This window comes from Schistocerca americana, chromosome 2, assembly GCF_021461395.2.
Source record: "Schistocerca americana isolate TAMUIC-IGC-003095 chromosome 2, iqSchAmer2.1, whole genome shotgun sequence".
NCBI lineage: Eukaryota > Metazoa > Arthropoda > Insecta > Orthoptera > Acrididae > Schistocerca > Schistocerca americana.
In genome coordinates, this window is record NC_060120.1 from 260,128,892 (window position 1) to 260,151,311 (window position 22,420).

A 22,420-nucleotide genomic window follows, 5' to 3' on the forward strand; every position below is an offset into this window, starting at 1 on the left:
AAGATAAGACCCAGATACTTCACCTTTTCTTTAAAAGTGAGATCAGTGTCCCCCAGTTTTAAAACGGACAAATTAAACAGACAGCAACGCAAACTGTTTTCTCTAATGAGAATTTAAAACCTGTGGTGCGAGACCATTCGTCAGTTGCAATTGTCGAGTAGCCGTGGTGAGGCTGGAGGATGCACAGAAGATGGAGAAGTCGTTCACAAATAAGGAACATAGTACTGGATGTCGCACTGTGGTTGTAATACTATTTGTTGCTATGGTGAAAGCCGTGACACTTAAGACACTCCCTTGAGGGACACCATTCTCCTGCTTAAAATGGGCAGACAAGACATTCCCAACCCTGTATCTAAAATATCTGTCCGAGAGAAAGGACCCTATGAAGGTTGGTAGACGTCCACGGAATCCCCACTGATGGAGCTGCGACAAAATATTATGCCTCCAGGTAGTGTTGTAGGCCTTTTCCAAATCGAAGAAAACACCGATAAAGTGTTGTTTACAAAGGAAAGCTTGTTGAATTGCAGCTTCGAGCAGGATCAGGTTATCGAGAGTGGAGCGATACCTCCTGAACCCACACTGGGAGGGACTGAGTAGGAACCTAGTTTCCAGAACCCACACTAGGCACCAATTGACCATACGCTCCGGTGTCTTTCCTACGCAGCTTGTCAGGCTAATACTATGGTAACTACCAGGGTCTGTCCGATCCTTTGCTGGTTTTAAAATTGGGATTAAAATAGATTCCTTCGACAAGTTGGGAAAGTCGCCAGTTATCCAAATTTTATTGAAGAGCTGAAGGAGGACTTCCTTCGACCATTGGTCCAACTGAAACTGAGATGTCTCAAGGCCTTAAACATCCTTAAATGTGTCAGTCATAGGTCTTGGGGTCCATACTGTAGGTTATCAGGTTGTTTCCATGGGTCATATCACAAGACACTGACAATGCAGTATCCAGCTTCCACAGAAAGGCTGGTTGTACTCTTCCATGTTGGTGGAACGGAAATCAATATCAGCCTTCTCCTGTGCCTCCCGATATTGACGGAAGGTGGGAGCCTGGCTGGAATCGGCTGTAATGGATTTATGAGATTCAGCCATTGTCTAAGCTATATCCACTGTCGATGTTACAAGAGACCTCTGTATTCGTACAGCTGCTATCGGCGGTCAAGAGTTGTGCCTTGAGATCCTCCTCATGGCTTCCCATACTTTACATGCAGGTGTGGACCTACTGATGGAGTTCAGGAACTCTTGCTAAGAACTCTGTTTACTCTCCCGAATTATTCTCCTTGCCTTTGCATGCCCCATTTGAAAGTTTGCAAGATTCTCATCTGTAGGGCATCAATTGAATCTGTGCATTGCTGCCCTCCTGTTCCTAATTGCAAGACGACACTCATCATTCCACCAAGGGACAGGTCGCCTCCTAGGCACTTCCATAGACTTTGGGATGGATGATCCAGCTGCATGGTGAATCACAGCTGTACTGTGATCCACCCAAAACTGGATGCCGTCACATTGCTCGAAAACAGCTAACTGCCTGTAAAGCATCTAGTTAGCCTTCTTGAATAACCATCTTGGTGGCTTTATTTCAGGATCTGCTCCATCAGACAGAGGGATCCAGATTGGGAAATAGTTACTACCATGAAGGTCGTCGTCCACTGCCCACTGAGCAGTGTCCCCAAGAGCAGGCGAGCAGAAGGAGAGGTCTATGGCTGCATATGAACCTGAAGCAGTGCTCAAATGTGTGGTTTGACCCATGTTCAGCAGTATAAGATCTGTTGTGTGTAGCATATCCTCAAGTACCCAACCCTTGGGGTATGTGGTGTTAAGAGCCCCATAGTGCACTGTGTGCATTGAAGTCCTCCAAACGGAGAAAGGGTCGGGGTAGTTCATCAAGAAGATGAGTGAGGGCCCCACTATCAAGAGGCTCATGTGCTGGTAAGTACACAGAGCACACTGTGATGTCAACATGGGCCACTATCCGAACAGCAACAGCTCGTAGTGTTTTTGTTAAGGGAATAGGTGAGGAGTGAAAAGTGTCCTTTAACACAGGCAATGCAATATTGTATTTTAGTAGAATATTGGCAAGGAGTTTGGGAGATGTGACAAGTTTATAAGGTCAGCTAGGCAGGGTTTGGGTGCTATGAGGGGTTGCCAAGGAGGAACACTGTGAGTAGGATAGGGGTTGGAGAGTGGTGTCCTAAGACAGCAGTACCATGTCGGCAGGTTGGATAACTTACGGAGGTGGTATCTGGAATTCCCTTCCAGGTGCTGGAGATTGAATGTCAGAAATGTGATGTATGTAGTAGGGATTGTGTGTAGCAGCATCTTGCAAGGGATCAGAGGTGCTTCTGGGATGTATGTGGCATGGAGATGTATTCTGCCGTACCAGGTTTGTGAGGGCCAGGGACTGGCAGAATCTGAAATGGTGCAGGTCATTCTGAAAGGAGGGGTGGGATCCAGAGAAAAGTATTTTTATGCTTAGGCTGTTGGGAGGGGAGGGTGGATTTCATGGTTTAGGCATTTCAGGAACAGCAAGTGGGAATGTATTTTAACCAGGTCTTTGGCCAAAAGCTCAATGTGGAATAGTCTTTTTGTTGTGCCTGTCCGGAGCTCTATGTGTCATCTTTATGGTGAGTAGCAATGTGTTGCTGACAACACAGTTCCATTTTCATGTGCAAGTTGGTTACATTTCCTGTAAGATGCGCATCACTTGCACAACAATGTGGCGAGCTCACAGGATGGGAGCTCTACACAAGAAACCTGTTATTAATTGTACGCACAGTGACAATGTACTGGAGGTGAACACAGTTCAGCTCACTTCTTACTCTCTTCATAATATTTTCCATATCTATTGCAACTTTTCTTTTCCACTCTTCTTTTAATGCTTTTTTCGTAAATCATTACTAGTCTGTCAGAGCTGGTAGAGAGGTGGTTGTGCAGTTCTTTTGGTATCAGGAATTATCCAATAGTTTACCATTAATGATCTGTTTGGTTTGATGAAAAGGCATTTCCACAGTATACATGTCACTTACCAACTACTACATTATTGCTTGAAAGTCCTGCAATACTTATAAGTCTTCAGCGACATGAAATGGTAGCACCTTTTTCGAATAATGCCTGTTCTCTCTTGGTAGTAAAAAAAAACATTCTCGAGACGACCCACACTTGTTACTATTTTATTGAGTTTCTGATGCTTTTGATGAAATATCTATGAATTCTTACTAACCAGATGTGTAATGTTGCTTCCAAAATGTGCATCCATCCGACTGACTGATGATGATGGAATCAGGGTGCTCAACAGCACCCCCCCCCCCCCCCCCCTTACTTTGTATCATCATACATATCTTGTAGTTTGATGTCATTGCCTGTTATGTGGGTGGCTGGGGGGGGGGGGGGGGGGGGACAACAACATCTGTGGTGTTCACTGTTCACAGTTAGTGAGTTGCTTTCTGGACAACCCATACGTAGCCCTGCATACCTGGCAAGTCCAATACAACTAGAGGTTGCAGGGCTACTCACTAAGGGTTATCTTGCTTCAACAGCATCTACTGAGTGACAGAGGAGTTGGGCATTTTTAAAATAACATTAAGCAGTCAGGTTCCAGTTCTTGCCTGTTAAGCACCAGTAGACCAGCAAGTTATGTGTTTATCATCTTATGTGTTTTCTTCATACTTTAACTCTTAAATTCCATGCGTGTTTTTCTATCAAGACAAATGGTTCAAATGGCTCTGAGCACTATGGGACTCAACTGCTGTGGTCATAAGTCCCCTAGAACTTAGAACTACTTAAACCTAACTAACCTAAGGACATCACACACATCCATGCCCGAGGCAGGATTCGAACCTGCGACCGTAGCGGTCGTGCGGTTCCAGACTGTAGCGCCTTTAACCGCTCGGCCACTCTGGCCGGCCTATCAAGACATGTAATCTCACGTTTTTGTAACTGTGAAGCATAGATCCGTGCAGTTGTCACTTCTTTTTAATGGCCAGCAGCACAACTCATTAGAAGTCAGCCTCCATTGGTAACAAGTCAGGATGGTAGCAAGTAGCATATTTAGGATTCTCTCAGAGCTTCTATAATTTACTTCTTTGGCTGTGCTAGAACAGGTAGGATGTGTGCACGCTGCATTTGAACACAGGAAGAGCTGGCCACAGCTTGTGAACAGCTGGATGCACTTTTGGCTACAGTCACTGTCTTCAAGCTGCTGCCTCAGACAGTAGCTTTGGTGGAGGATCTGGTGTGTTGCATGGGACACCTCAGGTGTGGCTTGTTTTGCCCATGGGCTCTGCTGCCGAGGAACCTCCCAGTGTACCCAACGTGGTGGATCTGCCCACACCACAGCACAAATGTTGGGTGGTAATGTGTTTGCACTGCTCAAGGCAAAGGGTCAATGTGGAATCTGCCCTTCTGACCTTGTCCAGTCACCTTGTGAGTGGGCAGATGGCTCCTTCAACAAGGTCCCAGCAGGCAGGTGGGGGAGGGGCTTGCTAGTTACCAGGAGCTTCAACATTATTCACATTATAAAGCCCCTTAAGAAAATAGCATCCAGAGCCCAGAGTCAGAAAGAAAGCCACTCTGTAGGTCTGCCATGGGGACCTAATCCGAGATGTGAAAGCCTTACCTGTGGCTATTGAGCGTGCAGGGTGCAGCTGCGGCTCACATTGACACCATGCTCAATTCATATGAGTAGCTAGTGGAATCGTGGAGCAGAGCTTGCAATTTTCAGCACGGTTTCCAGAGTTGTTCTAGGTCCTTTAATTTGAGGCCGATTGGAGGCTCTCAACCAAAGGCTACAGATCTCTGGTGGAGAATTTTAGGACTCTCCTTGACAGATCAGGAATACGCTACACGAAGGAAGCAGCTACTCAGGTAGCAGAGTACTTCTGGAGCAAACAGAGATTTTTTTAAGGCTAGGTGGTAGACTGAGGTACTGCGATGAACACTCACGAGACATGCAGATAGCAGAACCAGACCGTGTTCAGAGTAATGACACTTTGATTACCAAAAGTTTATCAGAAAATTGTTGAAGCATTGTAATGAAGTTCCAGAATTTACAGCCCTCCAAGAATTTATCACACTCAATTTTTGGGGCAGGGAGCTGGTTGAAACACGAAATAGAAAGCTCAGAGATACTTACTGAGTCATGGAACACAGATTGGAAAGACAGATTAGACGCCACCGGAGGAGGAGTGTTCACTGCAGTCGACAAAAACATTCTCTCTATTGGGGTCAAATTTGAGTGTGACTGTGAAGCTATTGGGACTCGTATAACAGGCCTTGGTGGAATCACGGAGTTGTTGGATAGCTTTACTGTCCACCTGATTCCATTGTGACTTAGAGTCATTCAAAGAAACTCTTAAGCTCCATAGTGTGGAAATACCCATATCATGCACGTTAACCTGCCAAGTATAGACAGGGACGTCTACAGATTTACTGCAGCGGATACACACAGGCAGTCCTCCAAAGTATTTTTGAACATGTTTTCCAGAAACTGTCTTTAATAGATGATTAGATAACCTACAAGCAACAGAAATATTTTCAACCTTGTAACCACAAACAAAGGTGCAAGTATAGAGACTGGGATTACTTATCATGATGACACACCAATGAAGGTTGCTAAAGTTAATAAATCTATCAAGAAGGCTAGGACAGTGTTTCTGCTAGGAACAGCAGATAAGCAGCTGTTAGCATCCCACTTATGCAATAGACATCACTTAGTTCCAGTATGGAGGACATAGAAGAATTATGGACTAAGTTTAAAAAGATTATAAATCGTACATGTGTGCCAAGTAAGTGGATTAAAGACATAAAAGATCCACTGTGGTTCAACAGCAAAATTTGAATACTGCAGAGGAAGCAAACACCGCAACACTCTTGCTTCAAAGGAGAATGCACAAATGACAATATGCAAACGTTTGTAGAGATAGTGCGCCTGTGAAAAGGTTGATGGGCGAAGCATAGAACTACCACCATCATATTCTAGTAATATGATCTGGCAGAGAACCCAAGAAAATTCTGGTCGTACATAAAGTTGCTCAGCGGGTCGAAGGCTTCTATCCGGTCACTCTTGACCAGTCTGGTGTCGCAAAAGGAGATAGTAAAAGTTTTAATTTTTTTGTTTAAGAAATCTTTCATGCGGGAGACACTTACAAACGTACAACTGTTTGACTGTTGCACATAGTCTTGTATGGAGGACATACTAATAGGCATCCTAGGCATTGAAAAGAAAATCGTCACTAGGTGCGGATGATATCCCCAATTCATTTTTACAAGGAGTACTCTACAGCATTGGCCCCTTACTTAGTTTGCATTTATCGTGAATCTCTTGCCCAGTGCAAAGTCTGAAGCAACAGGGAAAAAAGTGCAGACGACTCCTGTTGTAAGAAGGGTAAAAGACTGGCCTTGTAAAATTACAGACCACCATCCTTAACATATGTTTGCCAAAGAACTCTTGAACATTTTTTCTACTCAAATATTAAAAATTTCCTTAAGATGCAAAACTTTTATCCACAAAGTAGCACGAGTTAGGAAACATAGCTCATGTGAAACTCACCTTGCTGTTTTCTCAAATGATATCCTGCGAACCATGGGTGAAGGGCATGGTTCCATATTCTAGCACGAAAAGAGTTTGACATGGCACCCCAATGAAGACTGTTAGTGAAGGTCCAAGCATATGTAGTAGTACGCCAAACATGAGTGTGGCTCAAAGACTTCTTACATAATACAACCCAGTATGTTGTCCTCAATGGCGAGTGTTCATCAGAGACAAGATTATCATCAGGAGTGCCCCAGGGAAATGTGATAGGGCTGCTATTATTCCTCTATATACATAAATAATCTGGCAACAGAGTGGGCAGCAATCTGCAGCTGTTTGCTGATGACAATGTATGCAGGAAGGGTGACTGAGTGACTATAGGAGGATACAAGATGACAGACACAATTTCTAGAAGGTGTGATAAATGGCAGCTAACTCAACGCCGAGAAATGTTTAGTTAATGCAGACGAGTGGGGAAAAGGAATCCGTAATGTTCAGATACAGTATTAGAAGTGTCCTGCTTGACAAAATCATGTCATTTAAATATCTGTGCATAGCATTGCAAAGCAATAAGAAATGCAGTGAGTTTATAAGGACAGTAGTAGGGAAGGTGAATGGTCGACATTGGTTTATTGGGAGTATTTTAGGAAATTGTGGTCCATCTGTAAAGGAGATCGCATATAAACACTTGTGTGACCCATTCTTGAGTACTGCTCGGGTGTTTCAGATCCCCACCAGGTCAGATTAAAGGAAGACAATGAAGAAATTCAGAGGCAGGTTGTTAAATTGGTTACTGGTAGGTTTTAATAACATTTAGGTATTACGGGGACATTTTGGGAACTCAAATGGATATCCCTGGAGGTAAGGTGATGTTCTTTTTGATGAACATAATTGAGAAAATGTACATTTTGCATGACCACGAAGATAAGAGAACTTAGGGCTCATGCGGAGGCATACAGTCAGTCATTTTCCCCTCATTATTTGCAAGGGGAACAGGAAAGGAAATGACAATTAGTTGTACACAGTACTCTCCATCACACACCATATGGTGGCTTGTGAATTACGAGTTTAAGTGAATGTAATTTGTGAAGCAAAAGTGAAACTATTACAACAACATCTTTGTAATTACATGCCATCTGAAACACATATTATGAATGAAAGATAATGCCTGGTAGGTGGTATCCCCTTTCTCGAACGCAGGTTTGAAGACTATGCTGAAAACCAGTGTAAGCACAATCCAACATTTCACGGTCAATTGCTGCCACTTGTCTCCTACAAATCAGTCAAGGTGCAGGGTTTATGGGAATATACATGGGATTTTAGGTGTCCTGACAAAAATAAGTCACAAGTGCTTAAATCAGGGGATGCCAGAGACCACGGGAAATCACCAAAATGCAAAATGACTCCCTCCGCCTGAAACATGCAATGAACTACATCCACAAATAGATGTGAAGTTTGTGGGGTGGCACTATCTTGTTTAAGATAAAAGTTGTTCTTGTGTAGATGTTACCATCACAGATGAGAATGCAAGAGTGTTAAGCAAGTGAATGTAATGTTCAATGTGTTGACTGTCACAGTAGCAACATAAGAAAAAGGAGAGAGAGAGAGAGAGAGAGAGAGAGAGAGAGAGAGAGAGAGAGAGAGAGAGAGGAGAGAAAAGGGGCCAATGATGTCAAAATTGCTAATTTCACACCACACCCTTACACGAGCTGCATGGAGTGGTATTCTGTGACTGATATGTGGATTCCCAGAGCCCCAGTAGTACAAATTTTGCTCGTTAACCTTCCCACTCGAATGACAATGAGCTTATCACTCACGACGATTATCGCATTTCCATTGTCTTCAAGCAGCACTTTGAAGGGAGAGTTTCTCTCATTGCTCATAATCTGTTACCTTCAGCTGCTGAACAATAACCGTATTGTATGGATGAAATGTTAATTTTTCTCAAAAACAGTGCACACCAACTCATGGCTTAACTCGCGTATGTGTCATGTAGATCGCTCTGAGCTCCCAATCGATGCATGTCTCACCATCTCGATGGTTTCCAGCATCTTCGCTCTCTTCTAGACCCAGGTTCCCCCACTATCTACACAAGTGGCATCATATTAGCCATTTCAAACACATCCTGTTCTTGGTCACCCAGTATATCATGAGGTTGATAAGGTTTTATTATTTTAATGATCTAGGTGTCATCATCATCATCATCATCATCATCATCATCATCATCATCACTCTGGGCACATTTGCACTAAACAGTGGTCACTGACGAGTGCTTATATGCGTTGTAAATGCATAACAGCACTTAAGAATGGCCCTACCCCAGATTCTTTCTCATTATCTTAAGAACTACAAAAACCATTCTGTGCAGAGATACTTGCGTCGTGTACAATCAACACATTTAACAACTGTGGTGGCTTTGTTTGCCATAAACATGTTGCTGATCATGTTGTGCATGTACCAAAAATAAAAATTTATTATGCAACATCTTACCTTGCCCTTCAACATTGATTAGATGAGGCTGGAATAAAGCCTCGGGTGCTTCAAATCTCTCACCACCAACCTTAATAACTCTGCCATCAGGTAACTGAAACAAGAGTTAATAAGTATATTAATTAACTGATCCTGGAATATGAAATTTAACAATGCTGACAATTTTTTGGAGATTTTTTATTTTATTTTTTTACCTTTACTGAAAACATCAACATCCTTAGACACCAGTGAAAAACCAATCAGGCAATCAGTTTCAGAAAAGGCCAAAGTGGCCAAAATGATGCAGTAGGAATAATAGAAAATCCAGGGAAAATTATTTTCAAAAAATCTGGCGTATCTTCCTAGTTACCTCTACAGTGGTTGAGTAACATTCACAAGTCTGTCTGAGTAGATTAATGAACTCAGAATTTAGTACTGTCTGTAGAAACAGAACCAATGTATGCAGATCAAAGAGCCTGGCAGCTGTCTTCTAGCAAAAGTGCGCACCAATTCATGAAAAGTGTTATAGGCATCACTGCTGAAAAATTGTGACTTCCATACATTATGTGAAGCAGATCCACAAAGTAAATTTCCCGGTCTTCTTCTTTTTAAAAAAAAAAAAAAAAAAATAGTTACACGAAAAGCTTTACTGGCAACAGGTACAGCAATGTTTGAGCTATTTTTCGACACAGTCACCAAAAGAATTGGCATACTTTTCTTATCGTGGGATCAACTTTTGTATTCTTGTGTCACAGAAGTCTGCCGCTTGTGAATGGAACCAGCATGTGACAGTTGTCTTTAGCTCTTTGTTGTCGTCAAAATGCTGGCCGGAGGAGAGGAATTCCTTGAGGTGCAAGGAAAGGTAGGAACTGCTGGGAGCACAAGTAAGACTGTATGCTGGATAATCAAACAGCTCCCAGCTGTATGGGAATGAGCATTGTCATGGAGCAGCACAACACTTGCAATAAGCATTCCACACCTCTTGTTCTGAATAGCACATCGTTGTTTCTGCATCGTTTCACAGTAACAGTTAGCATCACTGTTTCACCTCTGGGCATGAAGTCAATGAGCAGAATGCCCTTCCTATCCCTGAACACTGTGCACGTCACTTACTGAACAGTCACAGTCTGTTTGAATTTCGTCTTAACTGGAGATCCACTGTGGCACCAATGCATTGACTGCTGCTCACTTTCCAGGGTCAAGTAAGAAATCCACATCTCATCACCTGTGATGATCCCATCGAGGAACTCATTGCTGTCATCATGATACTGTTGCAGAAATGTTTGTGCTGCTCCAAAAAATTTCAATTTGTGCTTGGGCATAAGGTTTTTGGCTTCTACCTGGCACACAATTTCTTGAACAGTAAGTGCTTAGTGACAATTTCATGCAACAAGGATCATGATATCTGCAGAAAATGGATGCTGAGCTACATAATCATGATGCAACAGTCCCCCAGGATGCACTGCCGCATCAGCTCAACCAGGTGACCATTGATGAGGGACGGTTGCCCACTGCACTCTTCGTCAGGGACACTTTGATGACCTATGGAAAAAAGCCTACACCAGCAATGCACCATCTGTTTGCTCATGATGTTCTGCCCATTCTGACGAATTTTAATGGGCACTATGTTTTGTGCATTAAGGACCTTATTTTGTTGGCGGTGGGAGGGTGAATAAGAGATGTCATTTCAGAGCACTGCTGCCATAGTACTGGCACCAGGCAGGACCTGTCCGGTCGCCATTTGGTTGTCACGTCATAGATCTTTTGTGCATATGCTATTTTCCCAGTTAAATATGTCTACTTTAAAGGAAGCACCACTGGGAAACTTACTTTCTGGCTGCACCTCATAATCAACTAAGGCCTTTCCTTCTACTCCCAACTCCTGAGCTTGTTGAAGACCTTCTCTCCTTCTCCTGGTCCCTACAGGGGAAATAATTTTTCGTCACCAACCCTACCAATTGGACTCAACCCAAAACCAATGCATAACCCTGGCTCCGGCAGTTCACTCCTCCATTCAATTGTGATACACCCTCACTGTCCCCATACCATTAACATTTCAGAATTTCTCAACGTCAATCACTGCCTAACCATCATTCCTCGTATTCCGTAACATGCAAGCTAACCTTACATCTGCAGAAAGAACCACAATCAACCACCTAAAACTTATCCCAACTTTATAATCCTACCTGCTGACAAAGATTCCACTACCGTGGTCTGGTTCAGATTCAATGATGACTTCTTCATGATCTGGACTGTGACAGTTGGTAGGTCTGACAGGGGGAGTAGAGAAGTAAATTATTGTGGGTGTGTCGGAATAGAAGGATGTGCAGTCATGTATTGGTAGCAGGGAAGGGGATATGTGGATGAAAGACAGTGACTAATGAAGATTGAGGACAGGGATGTTACAGGAAAGTTGGGTATATTGCAGGGAGAGTTTCCACCTGCTCAGTTCAGAAAAGCTAGTGTTGGTAGGAAGGATCCCGATGGTGCAAGCTATGAAGCATTCACTGAAGTGAAGAACAGTGCGCAGCAACTGCAGGGTCCAGCTGTCTCTTGGCAGACAGCTTCTTTGTTGTCAAGCCCACACAGAATGCAGCACAGTGGTTACAGTTTAGCTTATACATCACATGACTGCTTTCACAGGTAACCCTGCCTTTGATGGGATAGGTGATGCTTGTGACCAGACAAGAAGTTGGTGGTGTGAGGATGTATGGGGCAGGTCTTGCATCTAGGTCTATTACATGGACTTGAAGCATGGGGTATGAGGAGGAATAGGGGTGGACGAAGATATTGTGTTGGTGGTGCCGTCCACCATCCCCACCACATCCCTGTATGCTCCCACAAGAAACACTTCACGGTCTCCCACTCGTGCCCTCTTATCCTTCCCCTTCCCTGGCTCCTCCTTAGCCCCACCACCCAGATAGCTCCTCCCATCCCGTATTCATTGTATCTAAACCAAACCAGGGGCTGAAGGCTTATGGATCTCATGAAAGCCCCCTCCAAGTGATCCATGATGGAGCCATCCTATGGCTGCACCTTGATCTGTTTGTGTGTGTGTGCGCGCGCGCCTCTCAAAGGTGAAGCAGTTGTTGGTAGGTGCAAAGGTGATTAAGGTAAGCAGGAAAGATGTCATAAGTATGGAATCAGATGGGTACTGACTGAGGAAATGTTCAACAACAGACAGACAATGTACGTGGGACATGTTGGTACAGAAGGAGGTGGTATCAATGGTGACAAGCAAGGTGTGTGGTGGGAGTGCAACAGGCACAGATTTTTGATGATCTAAGAAGAGGTGGCATCTTTAATGTAGGAGAGAAGTCTTTGTACTATCGGTTGTGGGTATTGATCAACTAAGGCAACATACATTTGGTGGATGCTTTGAAGCCATCAACTACGGGACGACCAGGGGGACTGGACCTTAACATGAAGGTAAAAGGTGTGTAGTCTGGGTGGGGTAGGAAGTTCTGTGGACCGAGGTTTTAAGGAGGGACTGCAGGTCAGTTTAAATCACAGGGATGGGAACTTGATAGCAGATGCTGTATGCAGAGGTGTCAGAAAGCTGGTACAGACCTTCACTTAGATATTCCCATTGGTTAATTACCACAGTGGTAGATCCCTTGCCCACTGGGAAAATACTGATGGAGTTATTAACTTTTAGGGAATGAAGAGCTTGGAGTTCTGCAAAGGACAGGTTAGGGCCATTTTGTAGTGTCTTGAGGAAGGGTTGTGGTGCAATACTGGATGTAGGAAATTCTTGGAATGTCCTTGGATCTCTTCATCCACCTCACCTTAATTTACATTAATTTCTTCGGTCTAAGCATTTATTCACAGTACTATTCCTTTCTTCATGCCCTTTAAATTTTCTACATCTTTCATTTTCTGACTTTTATATTCTTCGCTGTCCCCATCCCACCTCCATCACATAAAATGCACTTAGCTTACTGCTTTTATTAACACATGCACGATGTTTAGCAATAACTTCTGTTTACGTATTACACTATCTTTCACCTATACGTTCTCAGGTTCTCAAATCTCATTCGGTGCAGTCCCCAAAAATCAGTCTCTCCTCCTCATCCCATTCGGTAAGTCTTGCCTGACCTGGGATTCTGGGTGATATTTCTGTACTCTACCCGTTTTCCTAAAACTCACCAATTCTTTTTCTTCGCCCTTCTTACTCCTCTTAAACCCTTTTGCCAGAAAAAGGAGCTCCAAAAGCTTGCAAACTGTAATACTTTTTTATACTTGTGTTCTCTTGCCACCTCTTGGTGAGTAGATTTTTAAAAAATTAACTTATGTTAATCTAAAATTATTGCTCACACTCTTGAAGGAGAAATTAAACTCTAATTACATTTTCTTTATACCAGAAACATTATAACTCTTTACAGAAACGGTATAATTTTCATATAAAGATGTCACACTGATTCGCTGTTAGCACATTCAGTATCAGTTATATATGGAGTGTCTGTATCCACTGCTGAGAATGAGACAGCTGTTGCTCTTAATAAAACTGTTCAGAACAGTATGGAGACACCTGACAATATAAGTAATCAGAGAATAACTTTTGTGAGAATATTACTGATGTAGTATTAACAAAAAAACTGGTGGAAATTAATTACATTATAGTGGGTGCTGGTGAAGGTAAAATAACTGTCATTATTAAAGAAGGCATCTATACTGCTAAGTTACAGGAGATCTTTGCTGAAAATGGGATAATCAGATGTAGATTTGATCCTATACCTGTAGCATGTGAAGAAACATCTGAAAACCACTAAAAGTTTACCCAATTTTTTTAATAAACATACTCTCATTCCTATGAAACCTTCTGGCAACCACTAAGGACCACAAGGTTGGGTGTACTCAATTTTATTACGACAACCCACCATTGTGGTTTGACGTTTAATGTGGGTAATCTCCCCAAAGCTGGGACTCCGTACTTTTAAAAACCTGTTTCAAAATGTCATATGTATAAACACATCATTAAGTGATAGGTAATATCTCCAGTTTAACAATATAAAGAACAATATTTTTGTTGAAAAAGCAAGAGCCTTTCTTACCGTATAGGGTTCAACTAGTACTGTTGTTTCAAGGGCCAATTTTTGTTCCGTTTCAATGTTGTAGCCAATGTAACACAGCTTCTCCTTCATTATCCTCACGGTCTCAAAATCGGCAGAATGGTTGAAGGCATATCCACGCAGTAGCAACAGCTGAACAAAAAGACAAAAGACATTTACTTTACATACAGTAACTCAAGAAAGCAATTACTTAAGCAAGTCTCAAAATTAAATAACAAAATTTAGAGAAAGAAGTTACCTTTATCAAGTATCTAGTGATATCTCTTCCTGCAATGTCTAATCTTCTTGTAAGATGTGGTAGGGCAAATTCTTCATAAACTGGACAAATATGTGTTACACCATCACCAGAATCCACCACAACACCACTTAGAAGCCCTTGTGCATACAATGTGAGTACAGCTTGTATGGCTATGTATGCTCCAGCAAACTGATATTTCTCAAACATTACCTGAAAATTGAAACATATTTCATAAAACATTTTTTCATGTTAAATTCAGCAATATGCAATCTTATTTTCATAAAAAGTGAGAAAATCTATGGGAAATTCTAAAATCTCTGAATGCAAGTTATATGTACATAATCCTTACAAACCTTTAAATTACCGTATTTACTCGAATCTAAGCCGCACTCGAATCTAAGCCACACCTAAAAAATGAGACTCGAAATTCAAAGGGAGAGAAAAGTTTTAGGCCGCACCTCCAAATCGCAACAAAGTTGGTCCATTGTAATATCAGACAGAATTTAGGTCGAATGAATGACGATACAGCTACAGTAGTTTGGTTCGAGTCGTAAGCTTAGCAGTTAAGCTTTACCAGGTTTCCATTGCTATGCAGCAGGCGCTCCGTCCGTATTTATAGGGGTACCCTTCCTTTTTCAAGTGCTTCGTCAGGTTTGAATTCATTGCTTATTTTTCTTTGATCTGATAAGTGCCGTTCTCTTTCTTATAGGTGTTTACGTCACTCTTAGCTGAAAACGCATTACTATACTGTGTTATGCATTGTTTGTCGCATTCTGATAGTGAGTGTTTACGGCCTGTCACCGCTCGCGGAATGGCTTGCTTCTGTGCACGCTACCGCCGCTTATAAATTTAGAAAAAGAGAGAGAGAGAGAGAGAGAGAGAGAGAGAGAGAGAAAAAACGTCTCATTAGTGAGACACTGGCAAGAGACTGGTATTTGTTGTTACTTACACTGCTGCTTTCTTTGATAATGGTCAACAAGAACCAAATAATAGACTGCATATGATAGAAGATGTTCTGAACAAGTGTTTAATGAAAATTTTTCTCCGTTTGAAAACCTTTGCATACGCCTCTTCTGTACATTACATTCTGCACAGAAATTAGAGTCATCTTAGATTTAAAAATCTAGTCAATTTCTGTGCTTCATTTCTGACTGTATCACTATTAAGCATAAAAATAATACGAATATAAACATGATATGTATATTCTTCCGCGTTTGTCATTGTCTTGCTCTAGTTTCGTAGTTTATTAGGCAGACAGGATTTAAATGAGATAGCAGCAAACACGAAAGAATACATGGCAAAATGTTTATATTCGTATTATTCTTATGGTGAAGAGAATACTGCATGTGATTCACAATTCATAAAAGTTCCTATTAGCAACCACCTCTTCTCACAGGTAGGAAAAAATTCAGAACGTAGAGTTGGCCATATTGACAAACATCCCAAACAGTCTTGCCAGTCGGATTTTCATAGTACATTGAAATGCTGCTACATTCGAAGATCAACAAAACGGAATTTGTATTTACTTCGTTGGCTAATGTATAAAAATGCAGTGGTCGAAGCTCGGGGCCAAGAAAAAAAGCACGTCTTCCACCTTTTTTTAAATTTATTTACTGACACAAAGGTTTTGGCGCCAGTGTTTATCTTTGTGCCTGCAAAGCATGCCTGTGTAGCGCTACATATATTTGATGGCAGAAGTTAGTTGTGGCGGCAGCTACTAACGTTTTTCAGAACTTCCGCTTACTTTGCACTCGATTCTAAGCCGCAGGCGGTTTTTTGGATTACAAAAACCGGAAAAAAAGTGCGGCTTAGATTCGAGTAAATACGGTAGATGAGAGAGATTATATTTGTTTCAGGTTATTTACATTTGAAATTGTTATACATTTAGATCATGGTAGAATTTTACAAATAAAAAGAGAAATGAAGGGAGTGTAACTGCAATGACTTAAATGAGGATCTATCAAATTATTTTGATAAAGAAACGTAATTCAAAATGCCTCAAAGAGTAATAATAAATACATTAAACTGAAGTTTCCCAAAGCGTTTGATTTATATGTAAATGCAGGAGGGAGAACTTAACAGCCAGTGCAACAAGAAATAGTAACAGAGTGAGCGAGCTGAATATGCTTGGTTATGTGTGACATTGTTTACAACAATTGTGCTGTAATGTCTTTTGTGAAGGGATTATTATTATTTTCTCTTAATGTTAGTAAAGTAATGAAGCTCTGAATGCCACTGGACATAAGCTTGTCAACAAACACTCTGATAACTACTACACATATTATAACAAGTGTTTTATTGGTATGCATCACCATCATATACAAATTTGTAACACTTTATTGTGTGATCTGTCTTTTGATTTCATTATTTTGAATTATGTAGCTATTTGTTAGCACAAAAAAAAATGAAAAAAAAACCCTTCCACAATTCTTATTAGAATATTATAATGTTTTTGGACTGCATTTGTGAAAAACAGTGCTTGAAAGCGCACTTCAATCAAACACAAATTCAAGTAAGAGAAAAGAAAAACAGGATTACGGATAAGCTACTATGAACAGTATAGCGAACCCATTATTGTAGCTAAGATAGACATGAAGCCCCAGCTTGCCACAATAATACAAGTTTGTGTGTCTACTAGCTCCGCAGATGAAGAAGACATTGAAGAAATGTACGATGTCATAAAAGAAATTATTCAGATAGTTAAGGGAGACAAAAACTTAATAGTCATTAGGACTGGAATTCGATAGCAGGATAAGGAAGAGAAGGAAAAGTAGTAGGTGAATATAGACTGGTGGTAGGAATGTACAAGGAAGCTGCCTGATTCATAAATGAATACATGTATTTGCACAGAGCATAACTTATCATAGGTAACACTTCTTTAAGAACCATGAACAAAGGTTGTATATGTGGAGGACGCCTGGAGACACAGGAAGGTTTCAGATTGGTTATATAATGGTAAGACAGATTTAGAAACCATGTTTTAAATTTTAAGACATTTCCAGGGGCAGATGTGAACTCTGACCACAATTTATTGGTTACGAACTGTAGATTAAAACTGAAGAAACTGCAAAAAGGTAGGAATTTAAGGAGGTGGAACCTGGATAAACAGAAAGAACCTGAGGCTGTACAGAGTTTCAGAGAGAACATTAGGGAACAATTGACAAGAACAGGGGAAAGAGGTACAGTAGAAGAAGAATGGGTAGCTTTGAGAGATGAATAGTGGTGGGAGGATCAAGTAGATCAAAAGATGAGAGATAGCAGAAATCCATGGGTAACAGAACAAATATTAAATTCAATTGATGAAAGAAGAAAATATAAAAATGCAGGAAATGAAGCACGTGAAAAGGAAGACCAACGTCTCAAAACATTCTCGGCTGTTTCCCTGAAAGAATTTAATTTGGTTTTGTATATGATGTTTATATTTCAGGCTAAAATGCATAAAAAGACATTAAGTAGTTATAATCGATACAGCTAAAATTATTCTTCTAGTAGAAATTTATGAAATTACGAGATACCTGGCGTACTTCAAATTCGTATTATCAACTGCACAATCTAATGCTAATTATTGAATTTATTTCTGGATTCATTTATAAAATAATGATATAACTTTGTGATGGTTCTCCTTTTGTCAAGAAAGTATGCTAACTCTTTCCCTTCATAAACTCTTTGGAATATTGTGAGTACCGCACAATGTAAGTAGTAGAGGGCATGCATCTGATGGAAAAGCACTTTTTTTTTTTTTTTTAATTTTGTCTACAACAATCTAATTGATGGTTGTATGAAAATGGAGATTGTGAAGTCAGTATGATATAGAAGAATGGGGTAAAATAAAAGAAAATCATTGCAACAGATAGTACTTCAAAGTTATTTAGTCATCTGGGACCCAGTAGGTCCAAATTTCAGCTGCAAGAATGCACCCCTAGACGCAAGAACTGCAGCCAACAACAAGAACAGAAAATGAAGATAAGTAAAAAGTCTTTTTGCTTGTGTCTCTTATGCCTCTTGAAGCTTTTGAAAATAATGAAGAGACTAAGAGAAATTTAATGGTGATGTGTGGGAGGGTAAGATTACACCAAGCAGGGATGGCTAGAGGACAATGGAAATAGAAGAGGACATAGATGAAGGTTAAATGGGAGATATGACACTGCATGACGAATTTGACAGAGCACTGAAAAACATAAGTCTAAACAAGGCCCTGAGAGAAGACAACATTTCATTGGAACTACTGATAGCTTGGGAGAGCCAGCCATGACAAAACTCTTCCATCTGGTGAGCAAGATGTAAGAGACAAGCGAAATACCTTCAGACTTCAAGAAGAATATAATAATTCCAATCCCAAAGCAAGCAGGTGTTGACAGATGTGAAAATTACCGAACTATCAGTTTAATAAGTCACAGCTGCAAAATACAAACATGAATTGTTTACAGACAAATGGAAAAACTTGTAGAAGCTCACCTAGGGGGAAAATCAGTTTGGATTCTGTAGAAATGTTGGAACACACGAGGCCATAATGACCCTACGGCTTATCTTAGAAGATGAATTAAGGAAAGGCAAACCTACATTTTTAGCATTTGTTGGCTTTGACAAAGCTTTTGACAATGCTGACTGGAATACTTTTTTCAAATTCTGAAGGTGGCAGGGGTAAAATACAGGAAGTGGAAGGCTATTTACAATTTGTACAGAAACCAAATGGCAATCATAAGAGCTGAGGTGCATGAAAGGGAAGTAGTGGTTGAGAAGGGAGTGAGACAGGGTTGTAGCCCACCCCAGATGTTATTCAATCTATATAGAGGAAGCAGTAAGGGAAACAAAAGGAAAATTTGGAGAACGAATTAAAATCCATGGAGAAGAAATAAAAACTTTTAGGTTTGCCGATGATATTGCAATTCTGTCAGAGACAGCAAAGGATCTCGAAGAGCAGTTGAATGGAATGGACAGTGTCTTGAAAGGACGGTATAAGATGAACATCAACAAAAGTAGAACAAGGGTAATGGAATGTAGTCGAATGAAGTCGGGTGATGCTGAGGGAATTACTTTAGGAAATGAGACACTGAAAAGTAGTAAATGAGTTTTGTTATTTGGGGAGCAAAATAACTGATGATGGTCAGAGTAGGGAGGATATAAAATGTAGACTGGCTATGGCAAAGAAAGCGTTTCTGAAGAGGGCAAATTTGTTAACATTGAGTATAGATGTAAGAGTCGGGAAGTCTTTTCAGAGAGTATTTCTATGGAGAGTAGCCATGTATAGAAGTGAGACATGGACAATAAACAGTTTAGACAAGAAGAGAATAGAAGCTTTTGAAATGTGGTGTTACAAAAGAATGCTGAAGATTAGATGGGTGGATGATGTAACTAATGAGGGTATACTGAATAGAATTGGGGAGAAGAGGAATTTGTGGCACAACTTGACAGAAGAAGGGGTTGGTTGGTAGGACACATTCTGAGGCATCAAGGGACACCAATTCAGTACTGGATGGAAGTGTGTGTGTGTGTGTGTGTGTGTGTGTGTGTGTGTGTGTGTGTGTGTGTGTGTGTGTGTGTGTGGGTTGGGGGGGGGGGGAGGGGAGGGGGCAAAAATTGTAGAGTTAGACCAAGAGAGGAATACACTAAGCAGATACAGAAGGATGTAGGTTGCAGTAGTTATTCGGAGATGAAGAGACTTGCACAGGATATAGCAGCATGGAGAGTTACATCAAACCAGTCTCTGAACTGACGACCACAACAACAACTCATCTGAGCAACACTAATATCCCCAGCAAATCACAGTTTGAATTTCAGAATAGTTGCGCTACTGATAATGTCATTTACACATTCACTCACCAAATTTTACAAGCATTAAATCACAAAACAGTGCCAGTTGGTATTTTCTGCGGTATCTATGTGGCTAAATTAATGACAAAACGGCTAACAGCACCTGACCCAATTATTTTCCAAGTAATAATTCCAAGTATTGAACCACCTGGCCTACAGATAAATTGTGATGTAACATGGATGAGGATAGGAAAATGGGTCACAGGCGCAGTAAGCAATATCCCAAAGATGAGCACCACAGTGAAGCGACAACACTGGATCTCTAACGAAACTTTGGCTTTGATTGAAAGGTGACAAAACATCTGACTGTCAGTCACATATCCAGAACAATGAGAATGACTAATGAAAAAACTGAATAATGAAATTAAACACACTTGCAGGAAATACAAGAATGACCGTATTAAGAAAATTTGCACAGAGCTAAAGCCACCTGTGTTACAACCACAGCTCAGAACTATATGACATGGTGAAATACTTGGCACATGAGTTTTCATCCAGCAAACAGATTGTTAATGACGACCAAGGGAATGTCATCACAGACACAGAAGGCAATGACAAAGTATGGAGTGAATGTTGCTTCAAGTTGTTCACTGAGGACTCTCATCCAATATTAAGGGAACAGAACAGATACTGAACCAGTGATCCTTAGAAAAGGAGTGAAATATGTACTGAAAATGTTGCAGAAGCAGGGGTCACCAGGCTAGTGTGAAACTAGTGCTGATATCCTAAAAAAACATGGTTACTTTGGTGTGGACATCTTGCACAGTCTACGTAAAAAAAATTTGGATGTCTGGAAAATGGCCAGACTGGTGGTGCCCTATTTTCATACCACTGGTCAAGTAATGTTCCCACTTGAGTGTGCAAACTATCAAATGATAGCCTTTACCTCCAATGCCAGTAAAATAATACTCACTATACTGAAAGAGGGGCTGAACAACTTTCTTCCACAAATAACAGATGAGCAAACTGGGTTTATTCCAGGCATGAGGATCAGTGAGCTGATCCTAAATATCCGGTAGACCTTACAGAAGGCAAGGAAACATAACATCAAGATGTTTATGTGCTTCGTGGATTACAAGTAAGTTTTCAACAAGGTGAAATGGTCAAAGCTATGGACTGTGCCCTCAAGATGGGTACACAGAGAAACCTGGTATACCTGATCCAGCAACTGTACTTTTCGAACACAATGACAGTAGTAATCAAGAACACCTTCTCAGGCACCTTTCCTACTAATGCCAGCAGGGGGTTATGGTTCCTTCTCTCTCCACCATTGTTCAATGCACACAGTGAGCACATTATGAGGGATGTTCTTGAAGACTGGTATGATGACACCATTGAAGGTGGCAGAAGAATTACCTATTTCAAGTGTGCAGATGAAACTCTGATAACTGTAACAGATGAGCATGAACTGGAAACAAACATTTGAATGTCACATTGTCAGAAGACGAGGTAATGAGGAGAACAATGATGGAAAGAAAAGTCAATGACCGAAGACCTAGAGAACACCCACCATTATGTGGATAGACCAGATTAAGAGCTTGGCCAGGATGGGCTTGCAGCAAGCAAGTCATCATGTCAAAGCTGATTGTGTGAATCACTATATTCTCCTGTAGTTTTATGGGTTTGATGGTTTACCCAACCAATGGATAATGTTATATCTAACCAAAATAGTGCAGAAAGTTGTACCTAGTATTACGGACAATGTGCTCCAGGGACACTATTCTGATTATTTCAATCCGCGGTCCATTCATATATGTAAATGATCTTCCATCCATATACAAGACGTAGAATTAGTTCTTTTTGCAGATGACACTCCAATTCTAATCAATCCAAGTATATAAACAGCAACAGAAGAATAGGTTAACAATGTTCTTAAAACTATCATCACCTGGTTTATTGCGAATGGTCTCGCCCTCAATTTAAAAAAAAAAAAAAAAAAAAAATAATAATAATAAAAAAAAAAGTGTCAACATATTCAGTTTTGCGTACCTAGGGATACTGCACCAATGATAAGTGTAAAAATGAAGAATTTAAACTGAAAAAAAAAAAAAAAGGCACACCCAGTGATTATTGTATACTGACAGTGGGCAAACAGTGTACGAGATTTTCAGCTTCACAGCTGTGTTTGGGCTTATCTGAGCATGGCCTAGAGGACTTTTTGGAATGAACTGTCACTGGCTATGAGAGCTGGTTTCATCACACTACTCCAGAAACGAATCAAGGAGAAACAACGCGTTCAGTGAATCTGATTTAAAGAAGCTGAGTTGTGATAGGCTCCACAAAAAGATTCACACAATT

The 22,420-nt window shown here is 40.8% G+C and overlaps 1 protein-coding gene across 3 annotated transcripts in view; it reads right to left on the bottom strand.

Moving 5' to 3' along the window:
• The window catches only part of LOC124595649 (actin-related protein 2-B), a 66,444-nt gene that overhangs the window by 14,272 nt on the left and 29,752 nt on the right, over positions 1-22,420 (bottom strand). For all 3 annotated transcript variants that reach the window (XM_047134489.1, XM_047134488.1, XM_047134487.1), the window contains 3 exons: positions 14,312-14,521; positions 14,056-14,205; positions 9,023-9,116 (listed from right to left, as the gene is read on the bottom strand). In XM_047134489.1, coding sequence (XP_046990445.1) covers positions 9,023-9,116; positions 14,056-14,205; positions 14,312-14,521 — 454 coding nt within the window. The remainder of the gene's footprint in view (positions 1-9,022; positions 9,117-14,055; positions 14,206-14,311; positions 14,522-22,420) is intronic.